We start from the raw sequence: 27,730 nt of genomic DNA, 5'->3' as shown, positions 1-27,730 counted from the left end.
TGAGTACCCCAGGACAGGGACTAATGAGTGTTCCCTGAGGCTGAGACTCACAAATTCAGTGATGAACCTCCTCATTCATCGCCACTACAGCAACAACAATTAAACGCAGGATGGTGAACCCCACCTAGTCCATGTCGGTTGATATGATCTGATGAGCTAGGATGACACGCACGCGAATGTAGCAGAGCAAAGGCTTAGAGTGCGTCCAGTAGGTCTGGGGCTGTTAGAAAAGGTGTGCTGCTCTGGTGTGCGGCATTGCGCCAAAGTCCAAGAATCTCGACATGCCAAACGGTCTGATGGTGATGACTTCTAGTTGTCGGGAAAAAAAAAACGAGTAGAAAGTTGTAGCAAAAGTTGTGGCTTGCGTCGAACCGTACCAATCAGTCGATAAGATTCTGAGTCACGCACTACTGCGATTGGTTCCCATGGGCACGATAACCTTGGTTTGCTGTGATGTGGACCGATGGAGTGAGGACAGCATGAAGGAGTGGGGGACGGAGGGATTAGTATGCGTCCTGGGGCGACTTCAGGGAGAACTGTGACGTCAATCGTCTGGAAAGTATTCGTAAAACCCAGGGAAAACCTCAGACAGCACAGCCGGTGGTAGGATTCGACCCCACCACCTCCCAGTCTTCAGCACGACCTTGGTTACCACCAACGAGCGAGACGCCTTAATTAGCTTGGCCATGCCGCTGGTGGTTTGCTAAAACTGCCCAGTGTGTTCTTTCGTTTCGCATGTATCTTGGGCAGGTCATGAGGACATGCTCAGTCGTAGCTGGGGGGGGGGGGGGGGGTATATGTTTATTCACACAAAGGAGATGTCAGCCAGGCAAGTGCCGGCTTGCTACTCCTTAAAAAAAAGGAAAGAGAAAGAGGAAAAGGGACAGTGACCACTGTATGTATTAATCTGATGGTAATAAGAGTATTGGCATATAGCGAGTCCAGAACGTAAGTCTCTCTGGAATGGCACGCAAGCCCCATCAGCCAAGTCCAACGGATATACCATCACAACCACCTAAAACGCTACCGCCACATTTCTTTTCATCACGTACGAAGAGAACCACGTTGGGGGCAAAGTCATGAAATGTTAGTTGATCTCGGCCGAAAAACCCGGAGTGCAGAGAACTGCGTGCCTCCCACCTTCAGGTAACGTTGCCGTGGGCATAATGACAAATCGCTCCTCCTACGCTTGTGTTCGACGAGGAAAGGTATTTCCGCCTTTCCCCTTTACCCCTGTGGGACAAGCGGTGCAGATAAGCTATGACTTATGGGCGGGCAGTTTATCTGAAAAGGGTCGATATAATATCGAGCGCCAAAAAAGGGTGGTTCTTACCGAGCGTTTTTTTTTTTTTTTTGCAGATAATAGATGACACATAGGGGTGTGAATACATATCCTTTGGTGGCCGTGCAGAGTCGAAGGTTCGAGTATAGCCGTACGAAGGTACGGTTGGGTTTTGTGAAAACGAGCATGTAATTAACCGTGAATGAAAACGAGTACCTGCGTCCCTTTGTCGGTGACTTGTACCACAGGATACCTGTAGACCTCTTACTCTGCATTCGTGGCTTGTTAGTTGGTAGGAAATGGAGTCAGGTACGACCAGAATGAAAGCTAGGGTGCAGTGGATAGTGTGTCTTGGAAAGCACGTCATCCGGATTCACCATTTCCGATTCACCATTTCCGATTCATTCCGAGGCTGGTCGAGAGGCCGCCAGGTGACATAGGTTTCAGATCACAAGGGGGAAAAACCTGCCCTATTTTGTGCAAAAATGGAGCCGAAATTGGCGGCCAGCGTGATGTGTGATGTGATAAAAAAAGGGGGGATGTAAGTTTCGACGAAGTCGAACGGGATACCCCAGTACGCTTACACACAGAAAGTACAAACAGATGATGAGATGATCAGAAAACAAAGAGATGATGACCAGAGAAGAACAGAGATGATAATGGAGTTCAACCAAGTGAGTGTAACATGTCGGAATCGCTGGGGGCACACACAACACACATTTAGCGTGCCATAGAATGTCCACAAGCGCAGTCCATAGAACGTCAGCGCTAGCTTTCGGGTTTCGCTTTTGCAAGTGCTGTATAGTGGGGTGGTTTGCAACTTTCGATCAAAATGACGTAAGGGAAGTTGCAACGTCACGTGGATTTACGCTTCCGGTCCGAAGTTCTGCTGGAGTCGTATAGCGTCAGCGTGTTTTCAACGTAAAAATAAGCGCATGATGAGCGTTTAACAGCCCTAATTCTGTGGAAATAGGACATAAAATGTATCGCGTACCCTGAGATCCTGCGCTCTTGGAAAAATTTTAGCGTAAACAAAAATGGAATAGGGGTGTAGGCACTTGTCACTAAATGCCGTGCTGTACACTTATCATGATGAATTGTGCGTGGCTGTGATAACATTATCAACTCCCACAATGTGAAAAGGATATCAAGTCACAGCTTCGTTCCAAATTAAAAGGAAACGACTACATGCGTGCTATCCTAGAAGTGCGGAAGATTGCTGTGTAAAATACTGCTTGTACATTTTGTTGTGCCATATCTGGAATGTTGCTTGTTATCTTTGTTATCTGAAGCGTCAAATTGACCGCTTTGTAACAGGACATTTCGCAAAGCAAAAAGACCGAGATTTCAAAGCGCGCGCCAAACGAAACCGAACCGAAACATGCACGATGTGTCACGAAATCTAAACTTTTTCATAAGAAAAGTACGTGCGAAGTATTTTTTAAAGTACCTTACTCCTTTGGTGGGGGGTGGGGGGGGCAGGCGTCCCCAAGCAAACTCATCTTGGTTGTCATTTAAGCTAGAGTTTATAAAATTTTGCTTTGCTCCAATTGAGCGAAACTAAAATTTCGGAACGGAAGTTCGAAGACCCTGTATGCGTAGCGTCACTTCTCAACTTGAAAACCACCCATTGACTCAGGGTTACTTTTGGAATTGGTGAACGCATGTGTCCATAAGATGGCGTTTGCGAAATCCTCTCGTCGACTAGGGTGCCTGAAATCTACTCCCTGTGTGTATAGGGTGGAGTCAAGGGTGGGAGTAGGGTGAAGCGAAAGCAACCACACCGCCATTTTGACGCCACCGGCCACCATGCCTGGATAGTGTGTTCCGGTTTGATTAGTTTATTTAAACCTCCTTTGCTATTCACTTCGTTCGTAACTGAAGGGTATACCGAAGTGTTAGGCGTACGACTTTCTTAACGCATCGTGGGCTGCACTTTGGTGACAAAATGGCGGACATCGTAGCAGACGACACGGTTGTCTTCACCCCATACAGGGCTAGCTTGTAGTTAGGTTCACTATCGTTGACCTTCTAATTTAAGGCGACAATTGTAAGGCTGAAGAGCTCATCTCCTGGAATACACCACTTCCTTTACACTTTTCTCTCCTCTCAAGTACCACTCATGGAAGCATTTTTACTTCTTTTTTACGTTCTTCTTCTGTGCTTCAGATGAAAGCCTTGCGCAATAAAACGGGGAACGCGTCAATGTGTGTGCTGATTAAACGATCCCTTGATGGGAATCGTAATGAGTCCACCTGTGCACCCCAATCGGCGTGAGAACAGCCGACGCATTTGAATATGCACTGCGCTGTTTGCATGCACTAATTGATTTGGCAAATTTGGCTCGATTCAGTTTAAGTGCGGTCATGTAAAACGAACTGGTGTTGTACGCTCTAAGGAAGAAGGGAGTAAGTTGGGGAGTAATGACAGCTTCTAGGCCCCTAGATCGCATTTCCTCCACTTTTTGGTCACTTGACCCGGAAATTGACTCCCCCCCCCCCCCCCCAACACAGGAAATCGTCCCCAAACTTCACACCAAGTCGCGTGCGTTTATTCCCCGAAAGTGTTGTGGCAACGTGCACACTCCCCAAAAGAACGAAAATGGCTAAAATAAAAATAAAAGTAACATGAAGCGAGCTGGTGTATACTTTACGTTGGCAACATGTCCCTGAGCTTAGGAAAAAGACAGAACGAAAAACGAACAGTTTTTCTGTCTTTTCCCCAAGCTCTGGGATATGCGGTAAACGTCGAGCAACATTACTCTTTTATTTTTTGTCCTGGAGCATACGTACAATTTTCTATGCCTTTGTTCACTCCGTACAATATACAGGGACGCAAGATATGCAGAACGTTACTAATTTGTGCTTTGTTGTCATTCCAGTTCCACCCGAAGCGCCAGTGATTCGGGACAAGTATGGAGTAAAGGTTGGAAAGGTGGCCGGTCCCTATCGAGAGGGAGAGTCACTGTCGCTCACTTGTGAAGTCAACGGAGGTAAGATGCAATCCATCTACTAATCATCTCACACTGTTGGTACTTACTATTTTTTGAAATGAGAACCAATAGCGAGCAAACTATATACGCTGCCAGTGTATCTCGGCTTCCTCTTACCGCCTCTTCCGTTGAATGCTCCTGCGGTGTCGTACGCACAGCACTAATATTATTACTGAATGCTTTACTGAATAATAATATTACTGAGTATTATAATGAATACCCGCAGGATACTTTGAGCCCTTCGTGCAGTTTCAATTTGGATGCCGCGTTTCATACTTCTACATGAATTAATTTGTTTTTTTAAGGTCTTTAGAGGCAAATTCACTTCATATTCCCGGAGTCAGGTATGTAGGAAATTGAGTGCGACTAAGTACAAAGGTTAATAGAATTAAAATTTAAGTAATAACCATGTGTCGACAAATTTACTCGTGATGGTCAACACGGACTTCATTCTCCATGTGATCTGGTTTTCACGTTGAATGATGACCCATGATGCGACGTGATGCTGAAGTTGAAGTCGAATGATGGCATTTGAAGGTGGAGGATTGTGATGTTGACGTCGAATGATTGCCCATGATGCGACGTGATGCTGATGTTGAAGTCGAATGATGGCTTTTGAAGGTGAAGGGGTGAAGGATTGTGATGTTGACGTCGAATGATGGACTATGATGTTGACGGGTTATGATGTGACGTGATGTGATGGGCTGTGAGTAAGGCACGCCATCACGTAACATTAAATGCATTACTGGAAAAGTGCCGACGTGGAATACTGACTCAACTATGCTGTTTCACAGACTACGCACAAGTGCAGGTATAAGCTTACGCATTCTCCTTCAGCTTGGAGTAGAGGTTTCATGGGACAGCTTCCTTGTGCAGCAGCAACATGTTCGTGCCCAGTAGCAGCGGCAAAGTAAATTCCACGATAAGACTCAACACGGTAAACCAACTATCTAGATCCTCGTCGCTATCTTCCACCAGACAGTGTTCACCGATCATCGCACGTCCAACATTGCACTAATAAATTATTCTCCTTTACGCCGCCGCAAGGGCAGTCATTCCGCACCGACTGAGTATTGCGAAGCAAAAAAAAAAGAAGAAGAAGAAGGAATGCCGACCCGTGAGATCTTCCCCCTTATGAAAACTTCGTCTTGTTTCGGCGACGTGACGAAGCAGATGTCATTTAAGCAAGCACGTACGCGAAAAAATAACGAAAAAGTATGCGTAGCAAACCGAATTAGTATCCGCCGCACAGACGAGATAACTTCCTTGCACCTCCCAGTTTGCCATCTCCGTATTATCCCTGCATCGCCGCCCATCTCTTATACATGATCGGTCTGGGAGCTAAATTAGAGCGCACGTATATATTTTCCCCCTTTTCCCGTTTCTTTATTTTTGTGCCTTCTTCGCGGTTTGTGCCGGCTAAAAAGAGCCGCGCGCACCACTCAGGTGAATGAGGTGAAGGGCAAGAAAGTTATTTGGTCATGCGCAAAATGCTGGGAACATTTTGCGGAATTAGCGTAAATTCGTTACCGTCACTTATGCGTTTTGCCAGCAATCAGACACTGAGAGGTGGAAGAAAAAGCTAATGAGGCCCTTTTCGGTTATATTTCGGTTTCTGTATCATCATCTGTAAGTCCGGTTTCCACGCCTTTAAGCGACTTTGGCTGTAGTAGAGATTAATCATAATATTAAAAAAACATTATAGCCAATATCTCATATAGAGCAAAATAATAAAGAAAAACAGTGCGCTACAAATTGTTGCTTCCTCTCCAGCCTCAACTGAAGAAAAGCCACACACTGCGCATTACTATATGAAGGTCGCCAACCACAAAAGGCACAGCGTTACCAGGTGGTAGCGTTACCAGGTGGTAGCAATGCGCAACATTTTCTGGCTAGAATCAAGAACACTGTTGCCGGATTTATCCAGGTCCTCAATAAAATATGCTGCATGGGTAGATGCTGAAAAAAAAAAATCTGAAACGGGTGCTTTGAATAGAGCAATTGTTGAGCCGCGCTCAGTTCTCCCACGAGTTATTCAACTCTAATAGCAGCGAGGAGGAAACAGGAAGAGGACGAGGAGGAGCCGCCATTTTCTGATGCCGCTTCTTGCATCCACTAGACGGTAAAAGTGCGCGCGGCCCAGCAACCGCTCTTCTCAAGCAACCGAACTTTCTTTCTTTATTTTTCCTCTTCAGCTATTACCATTATAACAAGTAGTGTATTTTATGGTGGATTTGTGGAGAAATGCGCAATGTTCTTTCTGACTCTGGGAAGAGACCACCACTTTAACTTGGCAAATATCGCAGTTCCATTCTAGGAGAGAAATCTGTAAGCAAAACTTAACGAGACTGCTATAAGCGCGTGGGAAATGTTCTCCGTAGATAAATGTCTCGCGTCGTATGTTATTCCCTGGTGCGCTTTCTTACAGCGATAGCTTCAAAATCACGTCAACAGCTGTGTACGTCCGTCCGTAACAGTTGTGCAGAGAGCAGAGGAAAAGACGCTGAAGAGAAAAAGGAAGAAGTTAGAATTGCACTGAAACAAGTGCGGGTGCTTGCGTGTACTGCTTGCGACACACTTGTCTGAAGTCTTGATCCAAAGGTAGAGTGGCCTGTATTGGCATGGCCACTGTACCATTAGTGTGCTTCAGGGTGGGCAGCTATTAGTCGGAAGGAAACTAGCTACACATGTAGATTTCAGACAGGATACACCGCGAGCTGTCAATCTCAGACAAGTCCGTCGCTAGCAGTGCGTTGAGGAGATTCCTCAGTGGTGTCCTCTGCAGCTTCGGAAGTGCTTCGGACACGTGCTACAGTCCTTAATGCTGCTCGTGCGTAATGTACTGCCAAAGCTACTGAGGACGCCGCTGAGGAATTTCCTCAACGTTCCTGCAGGCGGAAAGATACCCAATAAAGGTATCTCACATAACAACAAATTTATGTTATGATGATGATGATGATGATAATTCGAGAGTCTCATGGCCAGGGGCGATGATTTGGCGCACATAAACGCGTTTGACAGCATGCCCAAAGAGGCAGCCAACTTTTTGTAGTGAAATTTTTCGACATGGTTATAGGCCTGTTTCACACTAACGTATTTCTCGTTCTTATGCTAGTCACTGAATAGCTTCGCTCACAGTATTGCATTCCTTTTCCGCGGCACTATGCCGACAGTCGTCTGGCAACATTGGGAGCGCCGCTGTCCCATTGGACAAAATCTGCAACTCGGCGGCGTTTTCTTGACGCGCTGCGCGCGCTGTGCGGTGAAGTTCATTTCTAAGAGTGCAGTTTCTTTCCGCCCAGGCAAAACGACCGTATGCTGCGGCAAACTTATTTCACAATTTCGCGAATTGAAGTGCGTTGACCGTAACAGCACGTGCGATTTCGTTTAGAGGGCCTTGATCCATTGTCGTCAAGGAAGACGCGAAAGCGTGGTCGAATGAAAAAGAAAGAACGAACTTCTACAGACGGGATCTGTCATTAACATATATAGCAGACGAACGGAGCCAATATGACGTCACCACACAGCGTCCCCTGGCGTAAAACTTGCGGTTGTACATCAGTTGCAGTACTCTGAAGCTATTGAGTGACTCTCAGTAAAACCTAAAGGCAACCGCGCTCCGTAGGTTCCAATGGGTCCGTTTTGGCTCCGTTAAAAACAGGGACGAGAAAAAGCGTTAGTGTGAAACCAACCCTACTGAAACACCCTTTTGTACCCAAGTGTGCATCACCGCAGATCTGCTGGTTGTCCCATTACGCGCACACCTTGTCTTCTCTTATGCGACACCTTGCACGCAAGCTGATGAGTCTGATTTCGCTGCTGCTACCACCATAGCTAGAACGCTGTTGTTCTCTTTCTTGTATAGGGGATAAAAGGCGTTTGCCGTCAGAGCTTCGGGGAGCCATTGGACAGGCTCATGTGCGCTGGGGGAGCACTTTCCCCACTGCTGTAACTGTTAACCGTGTGCAAGACTGCAGGGGTAATGACAGAGAAGCTCGGCAGTTTCATTGCCGGTGTGCCATTACACTGTCAATATCCTGCTCCAAATTAGAGAGGGTTTTGTCCGTGCTCTTTGGTGATGCTGTATCGCATTTAGACCCTTGTCTGTTCGGGTTTTATGTCTTCTTTGAAAATCGGGGGCAAAAATCGGTCTTTATTTAAGGAGCTGTGCAATAAGGTAAAATCGTTATTGGGTAAACAAAAAGAAGATGAATTGTACTTCTCGCAACACAAATAAACGTGAGATACTGATGAGTTGGTTGTGTAGCATATACTCAATATCTGGCAGTGCCAGCGTGTCGTTCGTTTTATTTCATTGTTCAGAAAAATTCGCCGTTTTACTATATTTTTTTCTTATTGTGCAGCCCCATTTTTTGTGGACCATGTTTTAGAAACATTACAAATCCTCCATTGATAAAATTACATTTAATAAAAGACTTCACAATCGGAGAAAGCCCTTTCATGGAGTTTATTTCTAGCGAATACCACTTCAATCACGTCAACGCGGTTCAAACTGAACACGAAGATACCGCTCAGCTTTACGTTACAGGACATGGTCATGTTATGTAAAGTACTGAATCGTGATTGAGTCGTTATGTGATGTGACTTGATCATTCAATTCAATCGGTGATGTTGACTGATAGGTTATTGGTTGAATCGCTAATCGTGCGAACTACGCTTCGATGTAATATGCAAAAACTGAATTATATATATATATATATATATATATATATATATACAGAAGAAATAAGTTCGCACAGAGCACCACCAAAGGAATATTTTCAGATGACTTCATTTAATTCATTTTGAAATTACACAGACACGACGTTTCGAACGGTGGACCTCTTTTCACTTGAAAAAGAACGGTCCACCGTTCGAAACGTCGTGTCTGTGTAATTTCAAAATGAATTAAATGAAGTCATCTGAAAATATTCCTTTGGTGGTGCTCTGTGCGAACTTATTTCTTCTGTGTATTAATACGGCGCCGTCTGAATCTTCAAGACCTTCAAGTATATATATATATATATAGGTACTAACAAAATATGAGGCAGACAACGAAGATGTAGGAAGCAGAAAAAGGGGGAGTTATTTATTTACTAGTGGAAAGTTAAGGGGGAAGTCAACGTTGCGGCGGAAGCTCCGCCTTCGTCAGCACGTCCTGACGTCCAGGACGTCCTGTCCTGACGAAGGCGGAGCTTCCGCCGCAACGTTGACTTCCCCCTTAACTTTCCACTAGTAAATAAATAACTCCCCCTTTTTCTACTTCCTACATCTTCGTTGTCTGCCTCATATTTTGTTAGTACCTATTTAATTTCGCGGTCGCCCGAACCCCTTTCTTCCAGTATATATATATATATATATATATCGTCCAATCAGAGCTACAGGAGATCGAAGAAAACTGCCGGGTTGAATAACCGCGACAGGACGCCAACATCGAGCATATTCATCGAAAAAGATCTCGAGCAAACGATAACCCAACGCTACACTCTAAAAACAGCACTTCACCGCATAGCACGCTGTGTGCCAACAGTTGCCAAAAATGATAGGGTTATCGCTTCTGATTCGAAGAGAGAGGGGGGCGTACGCCCTTTTGTGGCAATTTTCATCTATTCAAACTGCCACAAAAAGGCGTACGCCCACCTCTCTCTTCGAATCAGAAGCGATAACCCTATCGTTCTTGGCAACGGTTGGCGCACAGCGTGCTATGCGGTGAAGTTCTGTTTTTAGAGTGTAAATAAAGAACTTTTAAGAAGTACAACAACGCAATGTACACTGTAGCAAATAATGTAAGATTGTTCCCACTGAAGTGAGTCAACGATGCGTCTTCTACATAGGAAGGATGAGAATTTCAAAAACATACATCACTGCTGTTATTATACTTGGTCGATGAAGGAAGCGACTGCACCTTGAGGCTTGTAGACGTTAGGGAGTAATATCTACGTACGATATCAACTCCTCATACCACAAATGGCGCGAGCCATCGATTTCTAGAAAGACCACGTTAAGTGCAATACTAAGATGTTTACTTATGGAACCAATCGATCTTCGCCGTCTAGACATTTAAACAAATGAAACTGGTAAAGGCATTTTCAGAAAGCGGCCTAGTACAAAGCTCGTAACTGGGGTTGTATACTGAAATTAAGTACACCTGAACGCTTCTTTCACAGTTAAGAGGCCCACAATCCCGATCTCGCGAATTCATGGTTCGAGTCAACTCCACATTACCAGTACATCAGTACATTATCACCGCACAGTTCCTAGCTTTACTTCCTAGTACAGTTGTTAGCAAGCATACTGATAGCAATTACTACACTTCAAGAAAACGTATGAATAAATTGGGAAGCAATTACAATTTCGATTTTCCTATAGATTCAATTGCTCCTCATGAGCTCATGTGGCGAATTTCCCCATTCATCATCATTAATTTATCTGTTGTTGTTGTTGTTGCTCCGAATGACACCGAAAATTTTCTCCACAGCTCCCTATTCCCTAATAGTCCCTAATAGCCCTGTCACACGGGCAGTCTTCAATGATAATTGAAACCAATGACCATTGAAAATGCGTGTAGTGACACCAAGCGTGTGACGTGTCAACTTCCCAAAGAGTATTGGATTCAATGTCCCCGACAGGTTGACACGTTACATGCAAGGTGGCGCTACACGCATTTTCAATGACGATTGGTTTCAATGTTCATTGAAGACTGCCCGTGTGACAGGTGTCCAATAGTCCCCAAGTTCCGCATAAGCTTACGTGCATTTGGTCCGGAAAGGGTCTAATGCTCGTGGCAATTTTTAGGGTGTTGTACATGTTCTAGCGATAATGCACGCATCCCACAGGTGCAGCCTGACTCACTGTGCCTGTACTGAACTTTCTGCTCAAGCCTTAGTTGTCACCTATAAACCAGCAGTTGTCGAAGCCATTATAAAGCAATCAGCGCGCACACCCGAGCATGGCCACCTGTCTGTCCACCAGCGTATACGGCATCAAAACACAGCTGAACAAACTCCACCCAGATCTGCTTCGAAAGCCAACACCGCCTCTTCTTCGTGGTGGAGAATACATCCTTAACGGCCCGCTTGCCACTGCTGCTGCAGCAGTGACTGAGTTTGTGTTCACTATTTGCTCGAAAGGCTGTCCGTATAAGGGCTCTCAATCACTAAACCCGGAGACGTAAGATTAATGCGACGTTTTTCCACCAGCAGTGATCCATCACTTCCGGCTCACTTCTTAGTGCTTGTTCCTCTGAGTGTCAGCGACGGCTTTGGCGACGGCATGAGAGAAACCCGGAAGTATAAGTAGAGTGAACAAAACGACGCGGACAAATTTTAGGTTTGCCTCCATCTATTTAGTAGCTGGGGACACACGAGACACATATTTCTCTTAGGACGCGGGGGCAGCGTCAAGGCAGTTCTGTTCGATTTGAGTTGTTCTGCGGGAAGGAAGGTATTCGTAGTTCCATGGCTTTATTTCGGTTCGAGGGCGTTTTGTGGATAACCCTTCTAGAAGGTTTGTCCTACAAAGAATACAATTTCAAAGGGGCGTATTCTACGGAAACACCATTTTAGGAGGGGTATTCCATTTAAAGTAGCACAGAAGTCATTTTGAACACGCTGTAATAACTGTTAAGTAGGCCAGTAAGATGCACCATGCGAAGTAATTCACACCACAATGTCATAATTATCGCAGAAATTTTCACACGATGATGTCAGCAGCACACTGCTGACATGATCAGGGAAGGGGCAATGCAGCAATGCAGGTTTCGAAGCAGACGACAATGCTGGGTGACGTCACGGTATCCTCCTCCGGCCGAAACCCAATAGTATGGAGCACTGTTTTCTGCCCTTCGCATTTCGGTTTCGAGGGGGGGGGGGGGGGGTTGTATTTATATTCACAGTAAAAGTTAGCCAGAACGGACTGCTTGCTATTCCTTAGTAAATAATGCCTTAATGCGTATTCCTGGGGTAGTTAAGAGTAAGGTGATGTGAGGTGAGGTCAGAGGTCTTCCGCCGTCCCACACATGATGTCACAGGCTGCTGAGGTTTCGGTTTGCTGTTGTCCTCATTTACGAAGTAATTACTCTCGCAAAATGAATGCGAATGTTGTATTCGGTATAGAAGTGGTGGTTCGTGTTCGGTATGATCCTCATCTATTTCTTTTCGAATCCTTGCAAAGTCTCCCTTTGAGATTAGCGACATCTGCCTTCGGTTGTCTTACGGTGTCCTGCTTGTTATCTACTGCAGCCGGTGAATTAATGGCTAACATAACAACCAAATGTGCCAACTATGCAACAGATCAATACTACTCAGTTATTTCTTAAACATACCAAGATCTCAAGATATAAACCGACTTCGTGAAGTACGAGACTTACGAATGATACGTTATGCAATGTAAGATTCCTAATCTATGATTATAAAGCGACACTTGGTGGCGAGGCGATACAGGAACATTACCGATTAGAACGACCCAGAGTCACTAAATAAGCTATGCCTCGTTTATTTAGTGACTCTAGAACGTTTACTTTTCCTCCTCATATACCCTTCCCTCCGTTCTCTTGCTCCTCGTCTTCTAGAAGTAACTGACTCTGGCTATTTCATGTTTGTATTGCCATCTGTAGGATGGGACACGCGCAATCCTTGCTCACATTACACTTCAAAGATAGTGCTGCCACCCGTGTGACCTCGCAATAAAAACGAAATTTTCAAGCAGGTTGGCTAAAAATGTTGTCAAAATATAACCGCTATATATACTATACTATATATATATTTTTTTTAAAAACGTTGTATTACTTACGTAATGCAGGAGTCCCGGAACCAACGGTGTCCTGGTGGCGTAACGGTACGGAACTCGTTCGTGGAACAGTCTCCAGTTCATCACACGGCGTGACGCGATCAACGCTGGAGATCCCTCAAATCCGTAGGCACGACCTCAATAGTAGCCTGGTATGCAAGGCCTCCAACCACAACGGAACTTACACTGTCAGCACTTCCACGACGCTGGACCTCTATTGTGAGTACCGTAATATTTTGTTCTGAAAGAGAGAGAGAGACTGCGGTGGCTGTGGTTGGCGGCACAGCCGTTGGGCCAGTGATTTATCCAGGCCCCCTCTACACCTCCCAAACACCCCCCAAAATCTGGAGGAGACCCCCCTAAAACCTTGTGAGATGGCGCAATATTGAGTGAAAAGCATGTAAATACACCCCCTTGCAGAACCTCCCCCCCCCCCCAAGGACGAAATTCTGGTTAAACCACTGCGTCGCGATTTGACGTAAACCTACTCACTGAAGTCATGAGTAGGTCTACGTTGAAGAAGTCGGTCTACTTCTACTAGGCGTAGATCAACGTCTAGTTGAAGTCCTTTTGACTGGTTTTGTAGCTGTAATACCCGACTTCGGTAGCATAATGTCGGTGTTCGCTGTTCTCTCGCTGCCTACAAAGTGTAGAACGTTCTGCAGCAGTGAGTGGCACCTTTTCAGATTCCTTAGAATATGCTCTTTCCTTGTAGGATATGTTTTATTTGATCTTGATTGTCCTTCCGTCTCATATATGTTGACACTGCCAGGAAATTATTCACACCTCGACACACTATTTTCCTGCGTAACTTTGAAATGTGTAATTTTTTTTTTTTATGTTACATACACGTGCGGTTAGAGTTCATCAAGACGACTCGTCCGGCACCTCATTTGGTTTGCTGTGAGTCATACTGTGTGTCACAGCCTGTGACACACGGTACGTGTGGCACGCGCAGTGATTGTTGGGCGACTGACAATATTCGTACGCTGAATTGCGCAGATTAACCCCTGCCTCGCAACATTGCCGGTGACCCGTGCAGTATCACATTAAGCTTATATCCCTATCTATATAACGGCGGCCACCTCACTCAATGCGATATCTATAGAATAGTATCGAAATGATGGACGCCTAAATTACTTCCAATTTCGTGACCTGGACACGCCGGTCATTACATCCTTTGCGTACCGCAAAGAAAGACGTAGTTCTACGTCAGAAAAGTACATAAAAGTCACAGGATATGAAAGAGAAACACACACACACATAAATGGGATGATGATGTGGTGGGTCATTCCACGCCGTCATGGCGGTACACTGCCCCATTGCGCTCGTGGAAGGGATGAGAAAGTGATGATGATGGAAAGCTGTCCTATTAGAGTTCGTTCATTAGTCCAGTGCTGGAGAGGAACTCAGCAACAACTCGTAGGCCTTGCATCAGGTGTAAGGGGTGAGAAACACACAAGCAAATAGACAGGACCGGTATGTGGTAACTCATAGCTGTAATACTAGAGCATCTTGAAAGTGAACATATTTGACACAGGTGTGCCTGGTTGGGGGGGGGGGGGGGGGGATAATAGAGACAGATAACACTAAACAAAACCACAAAACGATTTTGCCGACGTTTCGGAGCCAACCTGGCTCCTTTCTGGCTCCACATTCCCCGCCCGGAGGACCGCTTCCCAAAACAAAATCCCAAGGGCCGTGTACAAAATTCCTTGCTCAATGTGCGACGCTGCGTATATCGGCGAAACAAAGAACTTTCAAGAGCGACTTCTACAACACAAGAATGGCGTGCGTAAATCCTATGTAGAACGAAGCGCCCTAGCCGAGCATTGCGACACCCGCGATCATGTGGTCGTCTTTGGAAATGCCAGTGTCGTTGACCTGGAGATTAATCTGTCAAGATGACTCTTCTTGGAATCCTGGCATATCCAGCTCACATCCGGAAACCTCAACCGGTCAGTGGGGACCCTATGGCTTATGTCAACCGCCTTCGATACGTCATCCACAAACAACGCTCCCAAGTGATCCCGAATTCGTCACCCGCGGTAGAAAAGAAGCTGCTCCTGCACCTTTGATTCACCCCTGAGGAAGGAGCCAGTTGGCTCCCAAACGTCGGGAAAACCGTTTTGTGGGTTTTGGTTGGTGTTATCTGTCTGTCTGTCAGAGCATCTTGCACGTCATTCATTCCATGTGCATCTGTAGATTGGAGTCACCTTCCCGGCTCCATTTTACTTCAATTATTGATACTAACAAATGTAAGGCTGCAGTGCATGAGTATCGTTTCACGTAACGTTAGCGCACTACGTTAGTTCGTTAGTGTATAGTACTCGATGTGTACTGTAAAACTGTTTCATTGTAAATTTTTGTTCCGTTGTTTTATATGCCCACTTACCTCTGTAACGTTTCGAAGCACGGAGTAACATCAAAGCAGACTGCTTATCAGATTAAGCATCTGAAGCATGTTTTTTTTTTTTTTTTTTTTTAGTGACACACACAGACACACATACATTGGAGGATGATGAGGTAGGCGATTCACCGCTGCTGTATTAGTGACTGCGAAACACAAACTGCGAAGTTATCGTTTGGTCTACTCCACGTACGTTTTGTTTCTCTTTCTTTCTCTCTCGAACTGTTTCCCTCTCCCTCCTTATCTCCACACCTGGAGGTCACTCTGAGGAATGGTATCCCAAGCAGCAAAATGTACTGAAAGTCCAGTGCAATAGGGGTGGACGGGTATGTGGAAGGCCTTGAACAGACTGATGAAACTAAAGAACATTGATAAGACACATACCGTCCACCCCTATTGCACTCGACTTTCAGTACATTGTGCTGCTTGGGATGGCTCAATTTCTGAGCCTCGATAAGGACGAGCACAGGTAGTTTTCCACAAGAATAACTGGCAAAATGCAAGTCTAATGCGAGGTCGTAAAAGAAAACAGCTTTTTGTTAGATCCAGCAATGGCTGCACTTTCCGCACTATTCTTTGGACGGCAGATGTTGCAATAATAGCAGACGACAACACGTCCCTTCGAATCACACGCTTAGGTATGCGTCAACATATTAGGAACGGAAGCGTAATGCCCTGACAGCGTCTGGGAAAAAGACAAAACATGGCACGATGTCTAGACAGCGTCGCGAGACCGAGACGCAACACAAGCGCATTTCTCGACAAAGAATATTCTCTTTGTCCACACATCCCACGTGTGCATTACCCACTTGTACATCCCTCACCTTTGTTTCTCCTATACCGTGCACAACAGGGGGATTCTGTTACGAACATGTGATATGTTACGTACCTGTTACGTCACTATGTTACACATTGTACCCACAGCGTGAATCTGAAATTATGTTCTCGACTAACTATAGCTGTCAAAAAATCGTATAAGGGTACATGGCTCAACGCAGATGAGATACAGTTCGATATACCGATTTTAGATTTTGATGAGTGATCACAAAAGTGAATCAAGCACTAAATGCGAGTTTTTTGTCACCTTCTATGCGCTCTAGGGAAGATTTTAATGTCCAAAGTGAAAACTAAGCCAGGGCGGCAATGCAAAATTCTAATGGCATTAATTCAATAATGTTCCGAAGACACTACGGGCATTTAATTTTTTTAATTCTATTTCGTATTATAGATCGACCTCGCACAAAGGTTCGGTGCGCGACATACAAATGTCATCAGCGAAGATTGCACGCTTCCACTATTGATTGATTGATTGACTGAGGTATGGTACCGCAATTGTTGCGGCGAATCACCTCATTCCATCGTCATTCATGTAGTTGTTGATTGATTGATTGATTGTACTGCTCAACAGCGGTGAATCACCCATGTCATAGTTACGATTTACTTGTTGTTGTTGGTAGATTGAAAAAAAGAAAAAGTGAGGATATTAGTCGCAGAGCACTCGGTACTGGCTACTCGAGGGCGCTTCCACGAATTTAAGATAGAACACGCAAAACTTCACAGTTTCGGATTCTACACGACTGGCTGACGTCATCGAGAACTGTGGCCTCTGTCGCCTAGCAACAGCGGACGGACCTTTCCGGTCTCCGCTCCGCGCCCCACGTTGGAAGACCGCAAGCAGCTGTAGTCATGTGACAGATGTCGACCTTTCAGGTGCAACTTTGCCGTACGCGTGGCAGACTGCATATCCTATGACGTCACACTTCTCAATACTAGCAATTAATTTTGAGATACTTCCCCCCCACACACACACACACATAGATGGGATGATGATGTGGTGGGTCATTCTCCGCCGTTATGGCGGTACACGGGCCCATTGCGCTTGTCAAAGGGATGAGAAAGTGATGATGATGGAAAGGTGTCCTATTAGAGTTCGTCCATTAGTCGAGTGCTGGAGAGGAATTCAGCAACAGCTCGTAGGCCTTGCATCAGATGTGAGGGGTCCGACCATGGCCCGAGAATTTTGAGATACTTCCGCGTAACATAGAGACACGATATTTTGCGAGAATAGAGTGTAAGACTTGCGGACTGCCATGACGCAAGTTCGTGACACGAGATTTATTCCGTAATTACACTTTGATTACCTTCTAGGCTTTTCAGGTAGTTAAACGACATGAAAAATAAAATGATGAAACGAAACGAAGAGACAAGTTTTTGTTAAAAATGCTAACGTTCAGTCTATATGCAGTACCAAAAGGGCTCGAGTCGGGAGCTATACCGATATACAGAACACAATAGACTGCAGCCAACCTTTGTTCTACTTCTCTTCATGTATGTTTAATGGGAGCTGCAGCCTAGCAAACATTTCGCAGACATTATCGAACACCTCTCCCCCTCTCAGCCCCCATCCATTCTGTAGGGTTTGCCTTTCGCCCAAGATAAAGGGTGAAAAGAACACGCACCCATTGGCGCTGGGCTAATTCTACCGGCAGAGTTCGTTAGCGTCCCAAACTTCGCAGCTGTTACCGGGGCTTGTGCGGGATTAACAAGTAGGAGCAACGCAGAAGAGAAAAAAAATGCAATCAAGGTGCAAGTAAAGGCTTGCGTGCGACAAAATATCATCAAACATTCACCACCAGAAAAGGCTGTTAAGAGGGATAGCACGCAATAATGCGTTATGTCATTTGTTTACCTGCACGTGTGCAACTGAGCGACAGAGAGCTGTATACAAGTTTACTTGTATTGGGTCACGAAATAGCATAAACAAGCACGTCTTATAAAACATAAGCCTGACTAGTATGCCTCCATAAAAGACATGACGGTTCGAGGTTCTTTAAAGTGGGACTCCGCAACAAAATCATCACAAAGATTGTGGCATAGCATAGCATACATACGAAATATCGCGTTCCAAAAGTGCACAGATTTTATTCAAACGTATTATTACGAAGTGAGCGCTTCGCCTCTGTGAAACAAGAGGGCGCTGAAAGCAACACTGTGACGGCATCCGGCATGGAAGAATGCAAGCTTCGTAGCAGACGACAATGCTGGGTGACGTCACAGTATGTTCTTCCGGGCGAACCGCTGTGCGCCCGAGGAGCTCGGCACTTACATCTCCATTACTTATCTTTTACAAATCAAATCAAATGAACCTCTAGCGACATCTTGCGACGAAGCAGTAAACAATTAAATGAATTATAATTAAACATTTAAGTATAATCGGTTAGACAGAATAAAGATTTGCTACTTGCGCGACATCTAGTTCCCTCGGGGGTTCCTTCGAATAACATAACTTGAGAACCACTAGGTTAGATGGTATGAAGAAGGACAAGTTTTTTTCTTTTTTTTTACGCTTTAGACAGTTTGCGAAAAGCTCTGCGACAAAACGCTTCTCTTTCTTGTGTTCTTGTTGTTGACGCATATATTTCATTACGCAATAATTAATGAACATGAGACGTCACCTCAAGCATAGCCGCATAAGACATCATGCTTTAAAGCACAGCTCACAACAACGCCGTCTATAGGCGGGAAAATAACTATGGGGCCTCGAAAAAAAAAAAAAAGAAAGTCGAAGAAAAGCCTTATGCCACACAACTGCGAAGCCTTTTATGGAGCCTAAGTCTTTTATGTGCGGCTATCCTTACACTTCCGCCCATTACAATTGAATATCTTTAAACGAGTTTTTTTTTTTTTTTCTGCCTTTATCGGGATAACGAGAGACGTTACCGTCAGATTAACGGCAGTGCTTTATTTCGCAGCTTCTCATTTCTGCTTTACGCGCGCTGTCCTTCCTTTATTATAATAATGCTGGCAGCCTGTTCTTTTTTTTTTTTCTTTTCTTTCTTCTTTCTTTTTTGAAAATCGGCATTGATGCATCTCATCACGTTCATCTGCGTCCATCATCATCATTAGTTCATCTGTTGTTGATGTTGTCGTCTCCTTCGTCCAACTCTCGGCTGCAAAAGCTGTGGCTTTGATTACTTTTTTTCTTTTTTGTTCACGATGATAACGAATCACAGACAATAATAACAATAATGAATTTATATTCGATAAAGTGGTCACTAACAACTTTTAGGTCTGACAAATGGTCCACCGCCGAAGAAAGAGCAAAATAAATATTACGAATGAGAAACACTGAAAGGAGATGACATTTTGAGCAGAATATGCATCAGGATACAACATCAGAGGGTAAGGGAAGCACGTAACAAGCAAGATAGTTAGAGCAGAACTAATAGCATTGAATATATATATATATATATATATATATATATATAATGAGAAAAAAGCAAGTAAAAGCAAAGCTTTTTTCCCCTCATTATAATTCACTGCCTTGCACTGTGGCACTGAGGAGTGCTCAGTCACCCTCCCAGGTGTATACCGCTCGCTGAGCGACCCCTGGTTTGCCAATTCGGAACGATGCGCAGCTACCCAGAGCTGACGAACCGCAAACACGGCGAAACACGTGTCGTCTGCTGCTGTCGCATCGTTCCATGAGTATCTATATATATATATACTATACTTGGTGAATGGGGTTCATATATATATATGTATATATATGTATATATACATACATATATATATATATATATATATATATATATATATGTGTGTGTGTGTGTGTGTGTGTATATATATTGGCCAGCTGCCACGCAGAGACTGGGAGGCTACGCGGGTTCGAATCCCCGCACCGGCTGTGCTGTCTGAGGTTTCCCCTGGGTTTTCCGGCACAGTTCCCCCCTTGAAGTCGGCCCAGGACGCATACTAACTCCCGTGTCCCCCACTCCCTCCTTCTATCCTCTCTCCATCTGTCCACATCTGTACGCCGCCCATAGCTACAGTTGCTTCGCGGCGCTAACAAACAAAATCGTACGGAGCAAATATGAGGGCAAGCTGAGAAGCTTTCGGCCCGACCCATTGTACAGGGTGTCCCAGCTAAATGCGAACATATTTTTTTTAAATATATATATATCACTTTTTTCAGAGATGAAATCAATTGCAATATATAGCATATGCTGAAGGGCACTCCTTAGGAGAGCGCCAGCAAACTCCTAAGGCAATTGCTTAATTAACTTTCAATAATTAACTTTTTAATTATAAAAGCTACGAAGTTGTGCCAATGAGAACATCTGGTCCCTTCGGTTACCTGATACCGGAGCCGTTTGCAGAGCAAAAATCCGTTCCACAGATCGGCCGCAAAAAATTCGTGAAGGAACACCATTTTTTTTCTTTATTTTGTTCATTGCGCATCTTCGGAGACGCGTCTTTCTTTCACCTCCAGCTTGAGAGGGTGAAGGAGCACAGTGCAGCCTCATACGTCGAAGATGAGCTTTAACTTGCGGCAACAAAACAAAAACAAATGTATCGGGTGACTCTATCGGAAATGCCCTTATCTTGGGTGGCATTTCCTGTTTTCTTTTAACCTTTTTCCAGGACGCAAGAGGCGATAGTGTGCTCTTTCACCCTCTTACATTGAGGGTGAAGGAAAGACGCGTCTCCGAAGATGCGCGACGAACAAAATAAATAAAATTGTGTAATTTCACGAGTTTTTTTTTTTTTTTTTTTTTTTTGCAGACGATCTATCGAACGGATTTTTGTTCTGAAAACGGCTCCGGTATCAGGTAACCGAAGGGACCCGATGTTCTTATTGGCACAACTTCGTAGCTTTTATAATTAAAAAGTTAATGAAAACATTGCCTTAGGAGTTTGCTAATGCCCTCCTAAGGAGTGCCCTTCAGCATATGAACTATTGCAATTGATCTCATCTCGGAAAAAGTGATACATATATTTTTAAAAAATATGTTCGCGTTTACCCGGGACACCCTGTATACGAACTCCTGCACTAGTCGATGTGCAGGCAGGCATCAAGGAGATATCACAGAGTGCTCAAGGGTCCAGTGGCTCGAAGGAACCATAGTAACGCAGTTGCTCAGCGGGGCCAAGTAGCACCGAGCGGGAAAGCTCTGGGTGGGTGTGTAGGTTTGGAACTCGAAGCGTTCATTTTTGCTCAGGTTCTATCAACACAACCATGTCTACTGGAAGCGTAAAATTTTCAAAGTTTGAACTTCGGGCTGGCACGAAGTTGTTGCTCATGCAGAAGAAAACACCCACGGAAATCTATGGGTGCATGATGCAAACATTATGTGGAGAATACCAATCACACTCAACCGCGAAGAAGTGGTGTGCCAACTTTCAGCATGGGGATTTTGGCACCGAGGACGGCCGTAAGACCAGGTAGGCCCCCCACGGTGTCAACACCCGAAAGTGTAGATCGTGCCCATGACCTCGTTTTGTCAGATCTGCGAATCTATCCATATCCATAGAACGCATTGGGTTTCTAATTGAAGTAGAGTTGGGTATCTGGAGGCTGTCAGCCAAGTGGGTGCCGAAATCTTTGAATGCCGATGAGAAACAACAGCGAGTGGATGCCTCCAAGTTGATTTTGCAGTATTTTGAACGTTCTAGCGACACGTTCTAGGCACGTTTCTTGAGCATTACGATCCTGAGTCAAAACAACAATCCATGGAATGGCGACAGTCAGGTTCTCCGATGCCGAAGAAATTCAAGACTGAACGATCAGTGGAAAAGGGAAAGGTCATGACCACGGCTTTCCGGTACAAGGAAGGTATTTCGATGTCTGGTGATCTCCAGGAGGGTGAAACAGTTAATGCAGGTTACTACTGTAGCTTGTTCTGCCGGTTAAAGGAGTCTTTGAAAGAGAAACAGCGCGGGAAGCTACGGAAGGGCGTTCTCCCTTTGCAGGACAATTTGCCCGACACCGTGGGGAGTATGGTGTATGACTACGCCGGTGGACAAACGAACCAGTTTTCATTGTAAGAGATGTACCTGGAGCTGTCAATGCGGAATTCACCACTCATAATTTGGTACGAATAGTTAAGGCTGTGGTGGTCACCGATGATGACGACGATGTGCCCTGCTGCCACGCGCTACTGCGCTGGCTCGTCAGTTCTATACTGGCGCCATCCTAGCGTGAGGCCACGATCATCTGCCCGCTGGGATATTCCATCACCGTCGGTCAGTACTCAAATAGAGGGACACCACTTCCTCTACAAGGCAGTCGTATTTACGACGTGATTCGAGGGAATCGATATGAGCCAATGCATAAACAGGTGAGACTGAGTCCGTGAGGCGATACTTGTTAAATACGAAGCGAAGAGCCAGTCTCTAAATGCGTTCAAGTTGCGAGATGTTAGTTTATGTGAATGGGTCCCAAACAACTTCCCAAACTGAGCTCGCATATTCAAGAAGAGACAACGAGGTAAGTCCTGGAGCTGTTTCCGCAGCTCCTCAGGCGTCTTTGGGCCTTGTTATGGTAAAGCCCATAGGTTTTTTCCTTTGATGCGCGCTCTCTGCTTATTTTTTAATTTATTTACAATAAAATACTATACACTGAAGGATAAAATAAATGATAGGAAACAGAGAGCAGAAGGAAGTGACAACCCATCGCCCATCCCCCCGTCGCACGCAATGTATCGTAGGAGAAAGGAAGGAAGAACAAAAAAAAAAAAGAACACTGTCCAGCGGGGCCTTAGCCAACGTAACGTGCTCAGGAAAACCGGCAGCGTTCATTTTCCTCCTTCGCGTATTATGGTCATTTTTTTTTAAAAGGTAAAACTGAAAACTTAAAGCCTCCTATAAACTCGAATACACGACCATTAAAATTGAAAATCTCTTGACATCTCTTGACTCGTGCACTTTTAGCTATGACCTCCTGTCACAGTTCCTCTCGTTTCCATTCTCGATAGTTTCTCCATATCTTGTTCAGTGTTCAAATCTTCAAGACGTCTTCCGGATCGTTCAGTAAGAGCCTTCTTTCTGTAGCGAAACTAAATTTCTTTTAAGTACCAGCTCAATTCTAAGCTCTTTCGTGGACCGGACTGTACTTCTGTATTTCCTTATTCACTAGACCTCATTGCCATATTTAGTAGCGTCGCGGATTGGCCTACTTTCCTTGCCATTTACTGCTCTTTCAATTCCGAGATCTTTCCTCTATCAAAATATACTGCACCTGAGAACCTGCCCCACCGCCATTACCCATCATTAATTAGCAAGTTTAAGTCGATTCATCTTTCCTGAAATCATTCACTAGCTATATGAACAGGCGCAAAGGCTATCTCCCAGAGAGAATGGCAGGGTATTCTTTAAGTTTTTTTTTAAGTACTTTCTTTCCTTGTCATAACTTAAAAACCTATAATCTACTTTCTCCAGTCGATTATTTAAGTATTTCAAACCGATGTCTCCTCATCAAAGCAGAAAGCCGACATGTTCTCTTTTAGCCGTCGACGTAGCGGGGCTCGGTGACCATTACACCTCTCCAGCCCAACCACCGAGGGTCTGACAAGATATTTCTGTTCCCTCAGTTTTCAGTTTGAACCGTTTCTTCTCTCTTTGCTGCTCGCTACCTGTATTTATATCCGGACCAGCTCCCGTGGCATAGCGGTTAGGATGATCGCTTTCCACGCCGAGACTGGGAGGTGACACGGGTTCGAATCCTGTCACCGGCTGTGCTGTCTGAGGTTTTCCCTGGGTTTTCCGAAGACTTTCCAGACGAATGTCGGCACAGTTCCCCCTGAAGTCGGCCCAGGACGCATACTAATCCCCCTGTTCCCCACTCCTTCCTGCTGTCCTCTCTCCATCTGTCCACGTCTGTACGCCGCTCATAGCCACAGTTGCTTCGCGGCGCTAACACGGAATTAAAAAAAAATATTTATATCCGGTAATTCCGGCATATCCGACTATAATGATCAAACCAGGACAACCTTTGGGGGCTCAAGGAGTCCCACACTGACCAATTTAGGTCATTGAGGTTATATCTATCGCGGCCTCCTCTACCTTGTATTGAGGCTCGATCAGAGTCGTCCCCCCTGGCCCTCTCACAACAGAAAGTGTCTCCCCTCCCCTATTGGGAGCCACGAGTCCGCTGAGGCTGTCTGCTCATGTCTACCACAGCCACAGGTCTACATGTTCGGGAATCGTGGTGATTTCGCTACCTGATGCGCTGACGAGAGCGACTGACTCTACGCACGCCGTCATTCGAAAGCTGCCAATTAAGAAACTGTCCAGAAGTAATCCTCGACACTCGGACGGCAAACACAAACAACCACTTTTCGCCGTTCAGAGCTTCAAGAACAATGGACAGATTTGTCGCTTTGCTGACGCACTCGTGCCCGAGTGAAACAGCGAATAAAGTCCGTTCTTGCATTCCGCAAGGACGCCGAGCCAAGAGGGGGGGGGGGGGGATCTATTTATGTTTATTTATTCGTTCGTTCGTTCACAGCACGCGGGAGGGCGCTACAATAGATGCACGCACGTAAATAGTCACGCGCGATTCTTCTTTTTTTTTTTTTCGCGAACTTTCGTTGGAGCCCGGTCAAAGAAACAAGAAGTCCGTGATTGCAAACCGGAGGTCTACGCCTTTTTGTGACACTTATGCACTTATATTAATTGTCACAAGTGCGCGTACGACGCACGCTTTCCACAAATCGCGCGAGTCAGTCGGAGGAATTGGACGCGGTAAAACTCCCTAACCAACAAGGAATACAAACACTTCATTAGGCAGCACTGACCTTTTTCGCACCACACGGATCGGAGCATTATCGGTTAATTTAATAATGCTGAAGAGAATAACAAAAAAGTTAGTTGGTCAACCCGGTGCTAGTGGTCCGTATGATGATCCTGCGCTCAAAGATGCATCCAGTACACAGACAGCATAACCCGCTTGGCGTTCACAGGGGAGAAGCCACGAGTTGCAGGAAAACCTAAGGATCGATAGCTCGGAGTTGAATAATTGAGAACAAGAATAGGGCCTCTGCAGACATTCATCAGACGTCCGATCTATTATGAACGAACAATTATTTGGGACAGGCTCTCTCTGTACTTCCTATTTCCTACATACTAAAGTGGTATTGTCTTTCGCAACAGCTACTTGCGAGGTATTTTTCTCTGCACGTCCGTCGCTATACGCTAACCAGTTTCACTGTCGACATGTATCCATGTACGATCAGGAAATAGCAGTCTGCTGGATAGGCTACCTGCACATGTACTAAAATTCTTCACGTTTACGTAACTCCTAATGGTTGTTGTTGCTCCTAATGTAGCTATAAATTGCCGTGATGACGTAAACGATAAAGGAAGAATGGATGAACAAGTGAAGATGGCCGTAAACAACTGGATTAACGTTTCGCAACTACTCATTAGACTAACGTAAGCGATCCAACTATTATCAAAACATGGTGAATAGCTATCTTTCTCTCCTCCTCATACACACGTACCAACCTACCTGCGTGTTTACTTTCTCGAAGCGATTTGGAGTAGCGTAGCGTTAGTAGAGTTTGAGGTTGTAGGAGCCTTACGGTGAAGCATAGGAGGTCAACTCAGAACGCCGAAATCTTTGGTCTAACAGGCTCAGACGGTTGTATAGGACATGCTGTGACACTTAGTCCCAACTTTAGTCCCCTGACTGCTCCCTAGCCGTATGCAATGTCGTCGTATTAGTTCAGCAACTCTTAGTTAGAATAAACCAAATGCTAAACAACAAGACGCTAACATATACCTCTGCCCCTTAGCAAACCTTGTGAGGCATAGCTTGCTTCGCTTCGAACGAAATACCGAAACAGCAAGGAACATAGTGGGTTGTACGCGTATATTGGTACACGATGAAACATTGCTAATGATACGTGCAAGACATGTACGAACGAAATTATGCGCGACTCAAAAATTACGCGACATTCAGGGAGGGATATGAGGTGACATTTTACATCGTTCGAAATCCTGCCTCGTCTGTCAAGCTGTCCTGCAGGAGTCACAGTGCAAAATATTTTCGCTCTGCGGTGCGTTATGGCTGCGCAATCGAATTCGCAAAAAAATAAATCAAAATAAATTCAAAATACCAGTCTCAGAAAGCAGCCGCAGACGGCCAACACGATGCTCTCGTGACGTGGTGAAAGCTCCGTGCCTTGTTTCTTTGTTTCTTTTTTTTTTTTTTTTCGCAGCTCATGCGCCACTTATACATGCTTGAGGTGTGCAGCTGTACGTCACTAGTCACGTGACGTGAGGAGAGTAGCATAAGTCACGACGTCCTCTCGTTCTGCGATGAGCTCTTTTCAACTGGGAAAATGATTCTTCAAAGGTGTGCGGAACGGAGCACTCGCTCTGTAGGTCACCTACGCTTATCGTTCTTTCGAAGGAACTCATTTTATTCGTTGTAGAACACTCTGCACCGAAAAACGAAAAAAAAAATATCGGAGGTCTCCTCAGTGTTCCTCTAAGCTGAATCATCCAGGTGAGCAAAATAACTGAGTTTTAATTGACGGAGTTTCAAAGTAATTGCCTTAGGCAAGGAAACACGCGAATACATAAATGGCGTCATGATGTATGCCGCAATATTGGCCATTTTAAGCCTCTCATTGTCATCATTTATCATAGTTTGACACTCTAAAAATAAGTAACGTGAGGGGCAATTGCAGATTTTATTCTCCTAAATTGCTGATACTCCCCATTTTAATCGCATAACCCTGAAATTTACTCCCGAGCACTGCAAGTAGTCCCCCTAAATTTCGCACAAACTTCGATGCATTTAGTCCCCGAAGGGTCTAATAGTTGTGTGGCAATGCATCTTGTCCCATCTTTTCCTTGGTCTGTATCCTTATTACACGTATGACGTATCACATGTATGACGTAAAGCCACGAATTATCACTATTTTTCGCATGCGACTGCTTGCCCTTTACTGCGTTAGCCTTATTGGTTTAGCTTTTTACTGTCTGAGATGGTTTGGGCATGAGTCGACAACGACAACAACAACAAAAATGCGCCGCATCTCCATTCTTGGTGACGTCCCAGAGAGACGATGCATATTGGATCTGTGCGCATAGCCTCCTTCTACGGCAAGTCATTGGCAAGGCTTCCTTCTTCCCGGTGAGGCTTCCGTTGCCTCTTCGCTTTGACAGCATACGGTTTCTCTTCTATGTAAGACTGCGCACCGTCCACGTAATAAAATAAGAAGGCTAAGGCAAATGGCATACGGGACATAGCCGCAGGAGCTTTCACTGTCCCTCTGTACGGCTACTTGCTGTAGCCGATGTTGCGATAATGCTGTTGCGATGTTGTAGCGAACCTCGTCGAGGTTTCCTGTGGTAGCGTAGCAGCCGAGGCGAGGAATACGCAAGGACACGTCCGTCAAGAGCGAAAAGAATAAAAGATATCAATAGCAGAGAAATGGCCCAGCGGACTAGGCAAGACCGGGACGGT

At 45.1% G+C, this 27,730-nt stretch overlaps 1 protein-coding gene and 1 long non-coding RNA gene across 3 annotated transcripts in view; one reads left to right on the top strand and one right to left on the bottom strand.

The window, feature by feature from the left end:
• The window catches only part of LOC135366790 (uncharacterized), a 304,126-nt gene that overhangs the window by 162,892 nt on the left and 113,504 nt on the right, over window positions 1-27,730 (bottom strand). Inside the window, exon 4 of the long non-coding RNA XR_010414286.1 lies at window positions 13,065-13,302. This is a non-coding gene — a long non-coding RNA (uncharacterized LOC135366790). The remainder of the gene's footprint in view (window positions 1-13,064; window positions 13,303-27,730) is intronic.
• LOC135366788 (hemicentin-2-like) overlaps window positions 1-27,730 on the top strand; it is a 150,940-nt gene that overhangs the window by 107,377 nt on the left and 15,833 nt on the right. For both annotated transcript variants that reach the window (XM_064599701.1, XM_064599702.1), the window contains exons 3-4: window positions 4,164-4,274; window positions 13,074-13,280. In XM_064599701.1, the coding sequence (XP_064455771.1) occupies window positions 4,164-4,274; window positions 13,074-13,280 (318 nt within the window). The remainder of the gene's footprint in view (window positions 1-4,163; window positions 4,275-13,073; window positions 13,281-27,730) is intronic.

The sequence above is a fragment of the Ornithodoros turicata genome, chromosome 8 (assembly GCF_037126465.1).
Source record: "Ornithodoros turicata isolate Travis chromosome 8, ASM3712646v1, whole genome shotgun sequence".
NCBI lineage: Eukaryota > Metazoa > Arthropoda > Arachnida > Ixodida > Argasidae > Ornithodoros > Ornithodoros turicata.
Note: the sequence above shows the minus strand (reverse complement) of the source record. Positions and strands in the feature narration are given on the sequence as shown.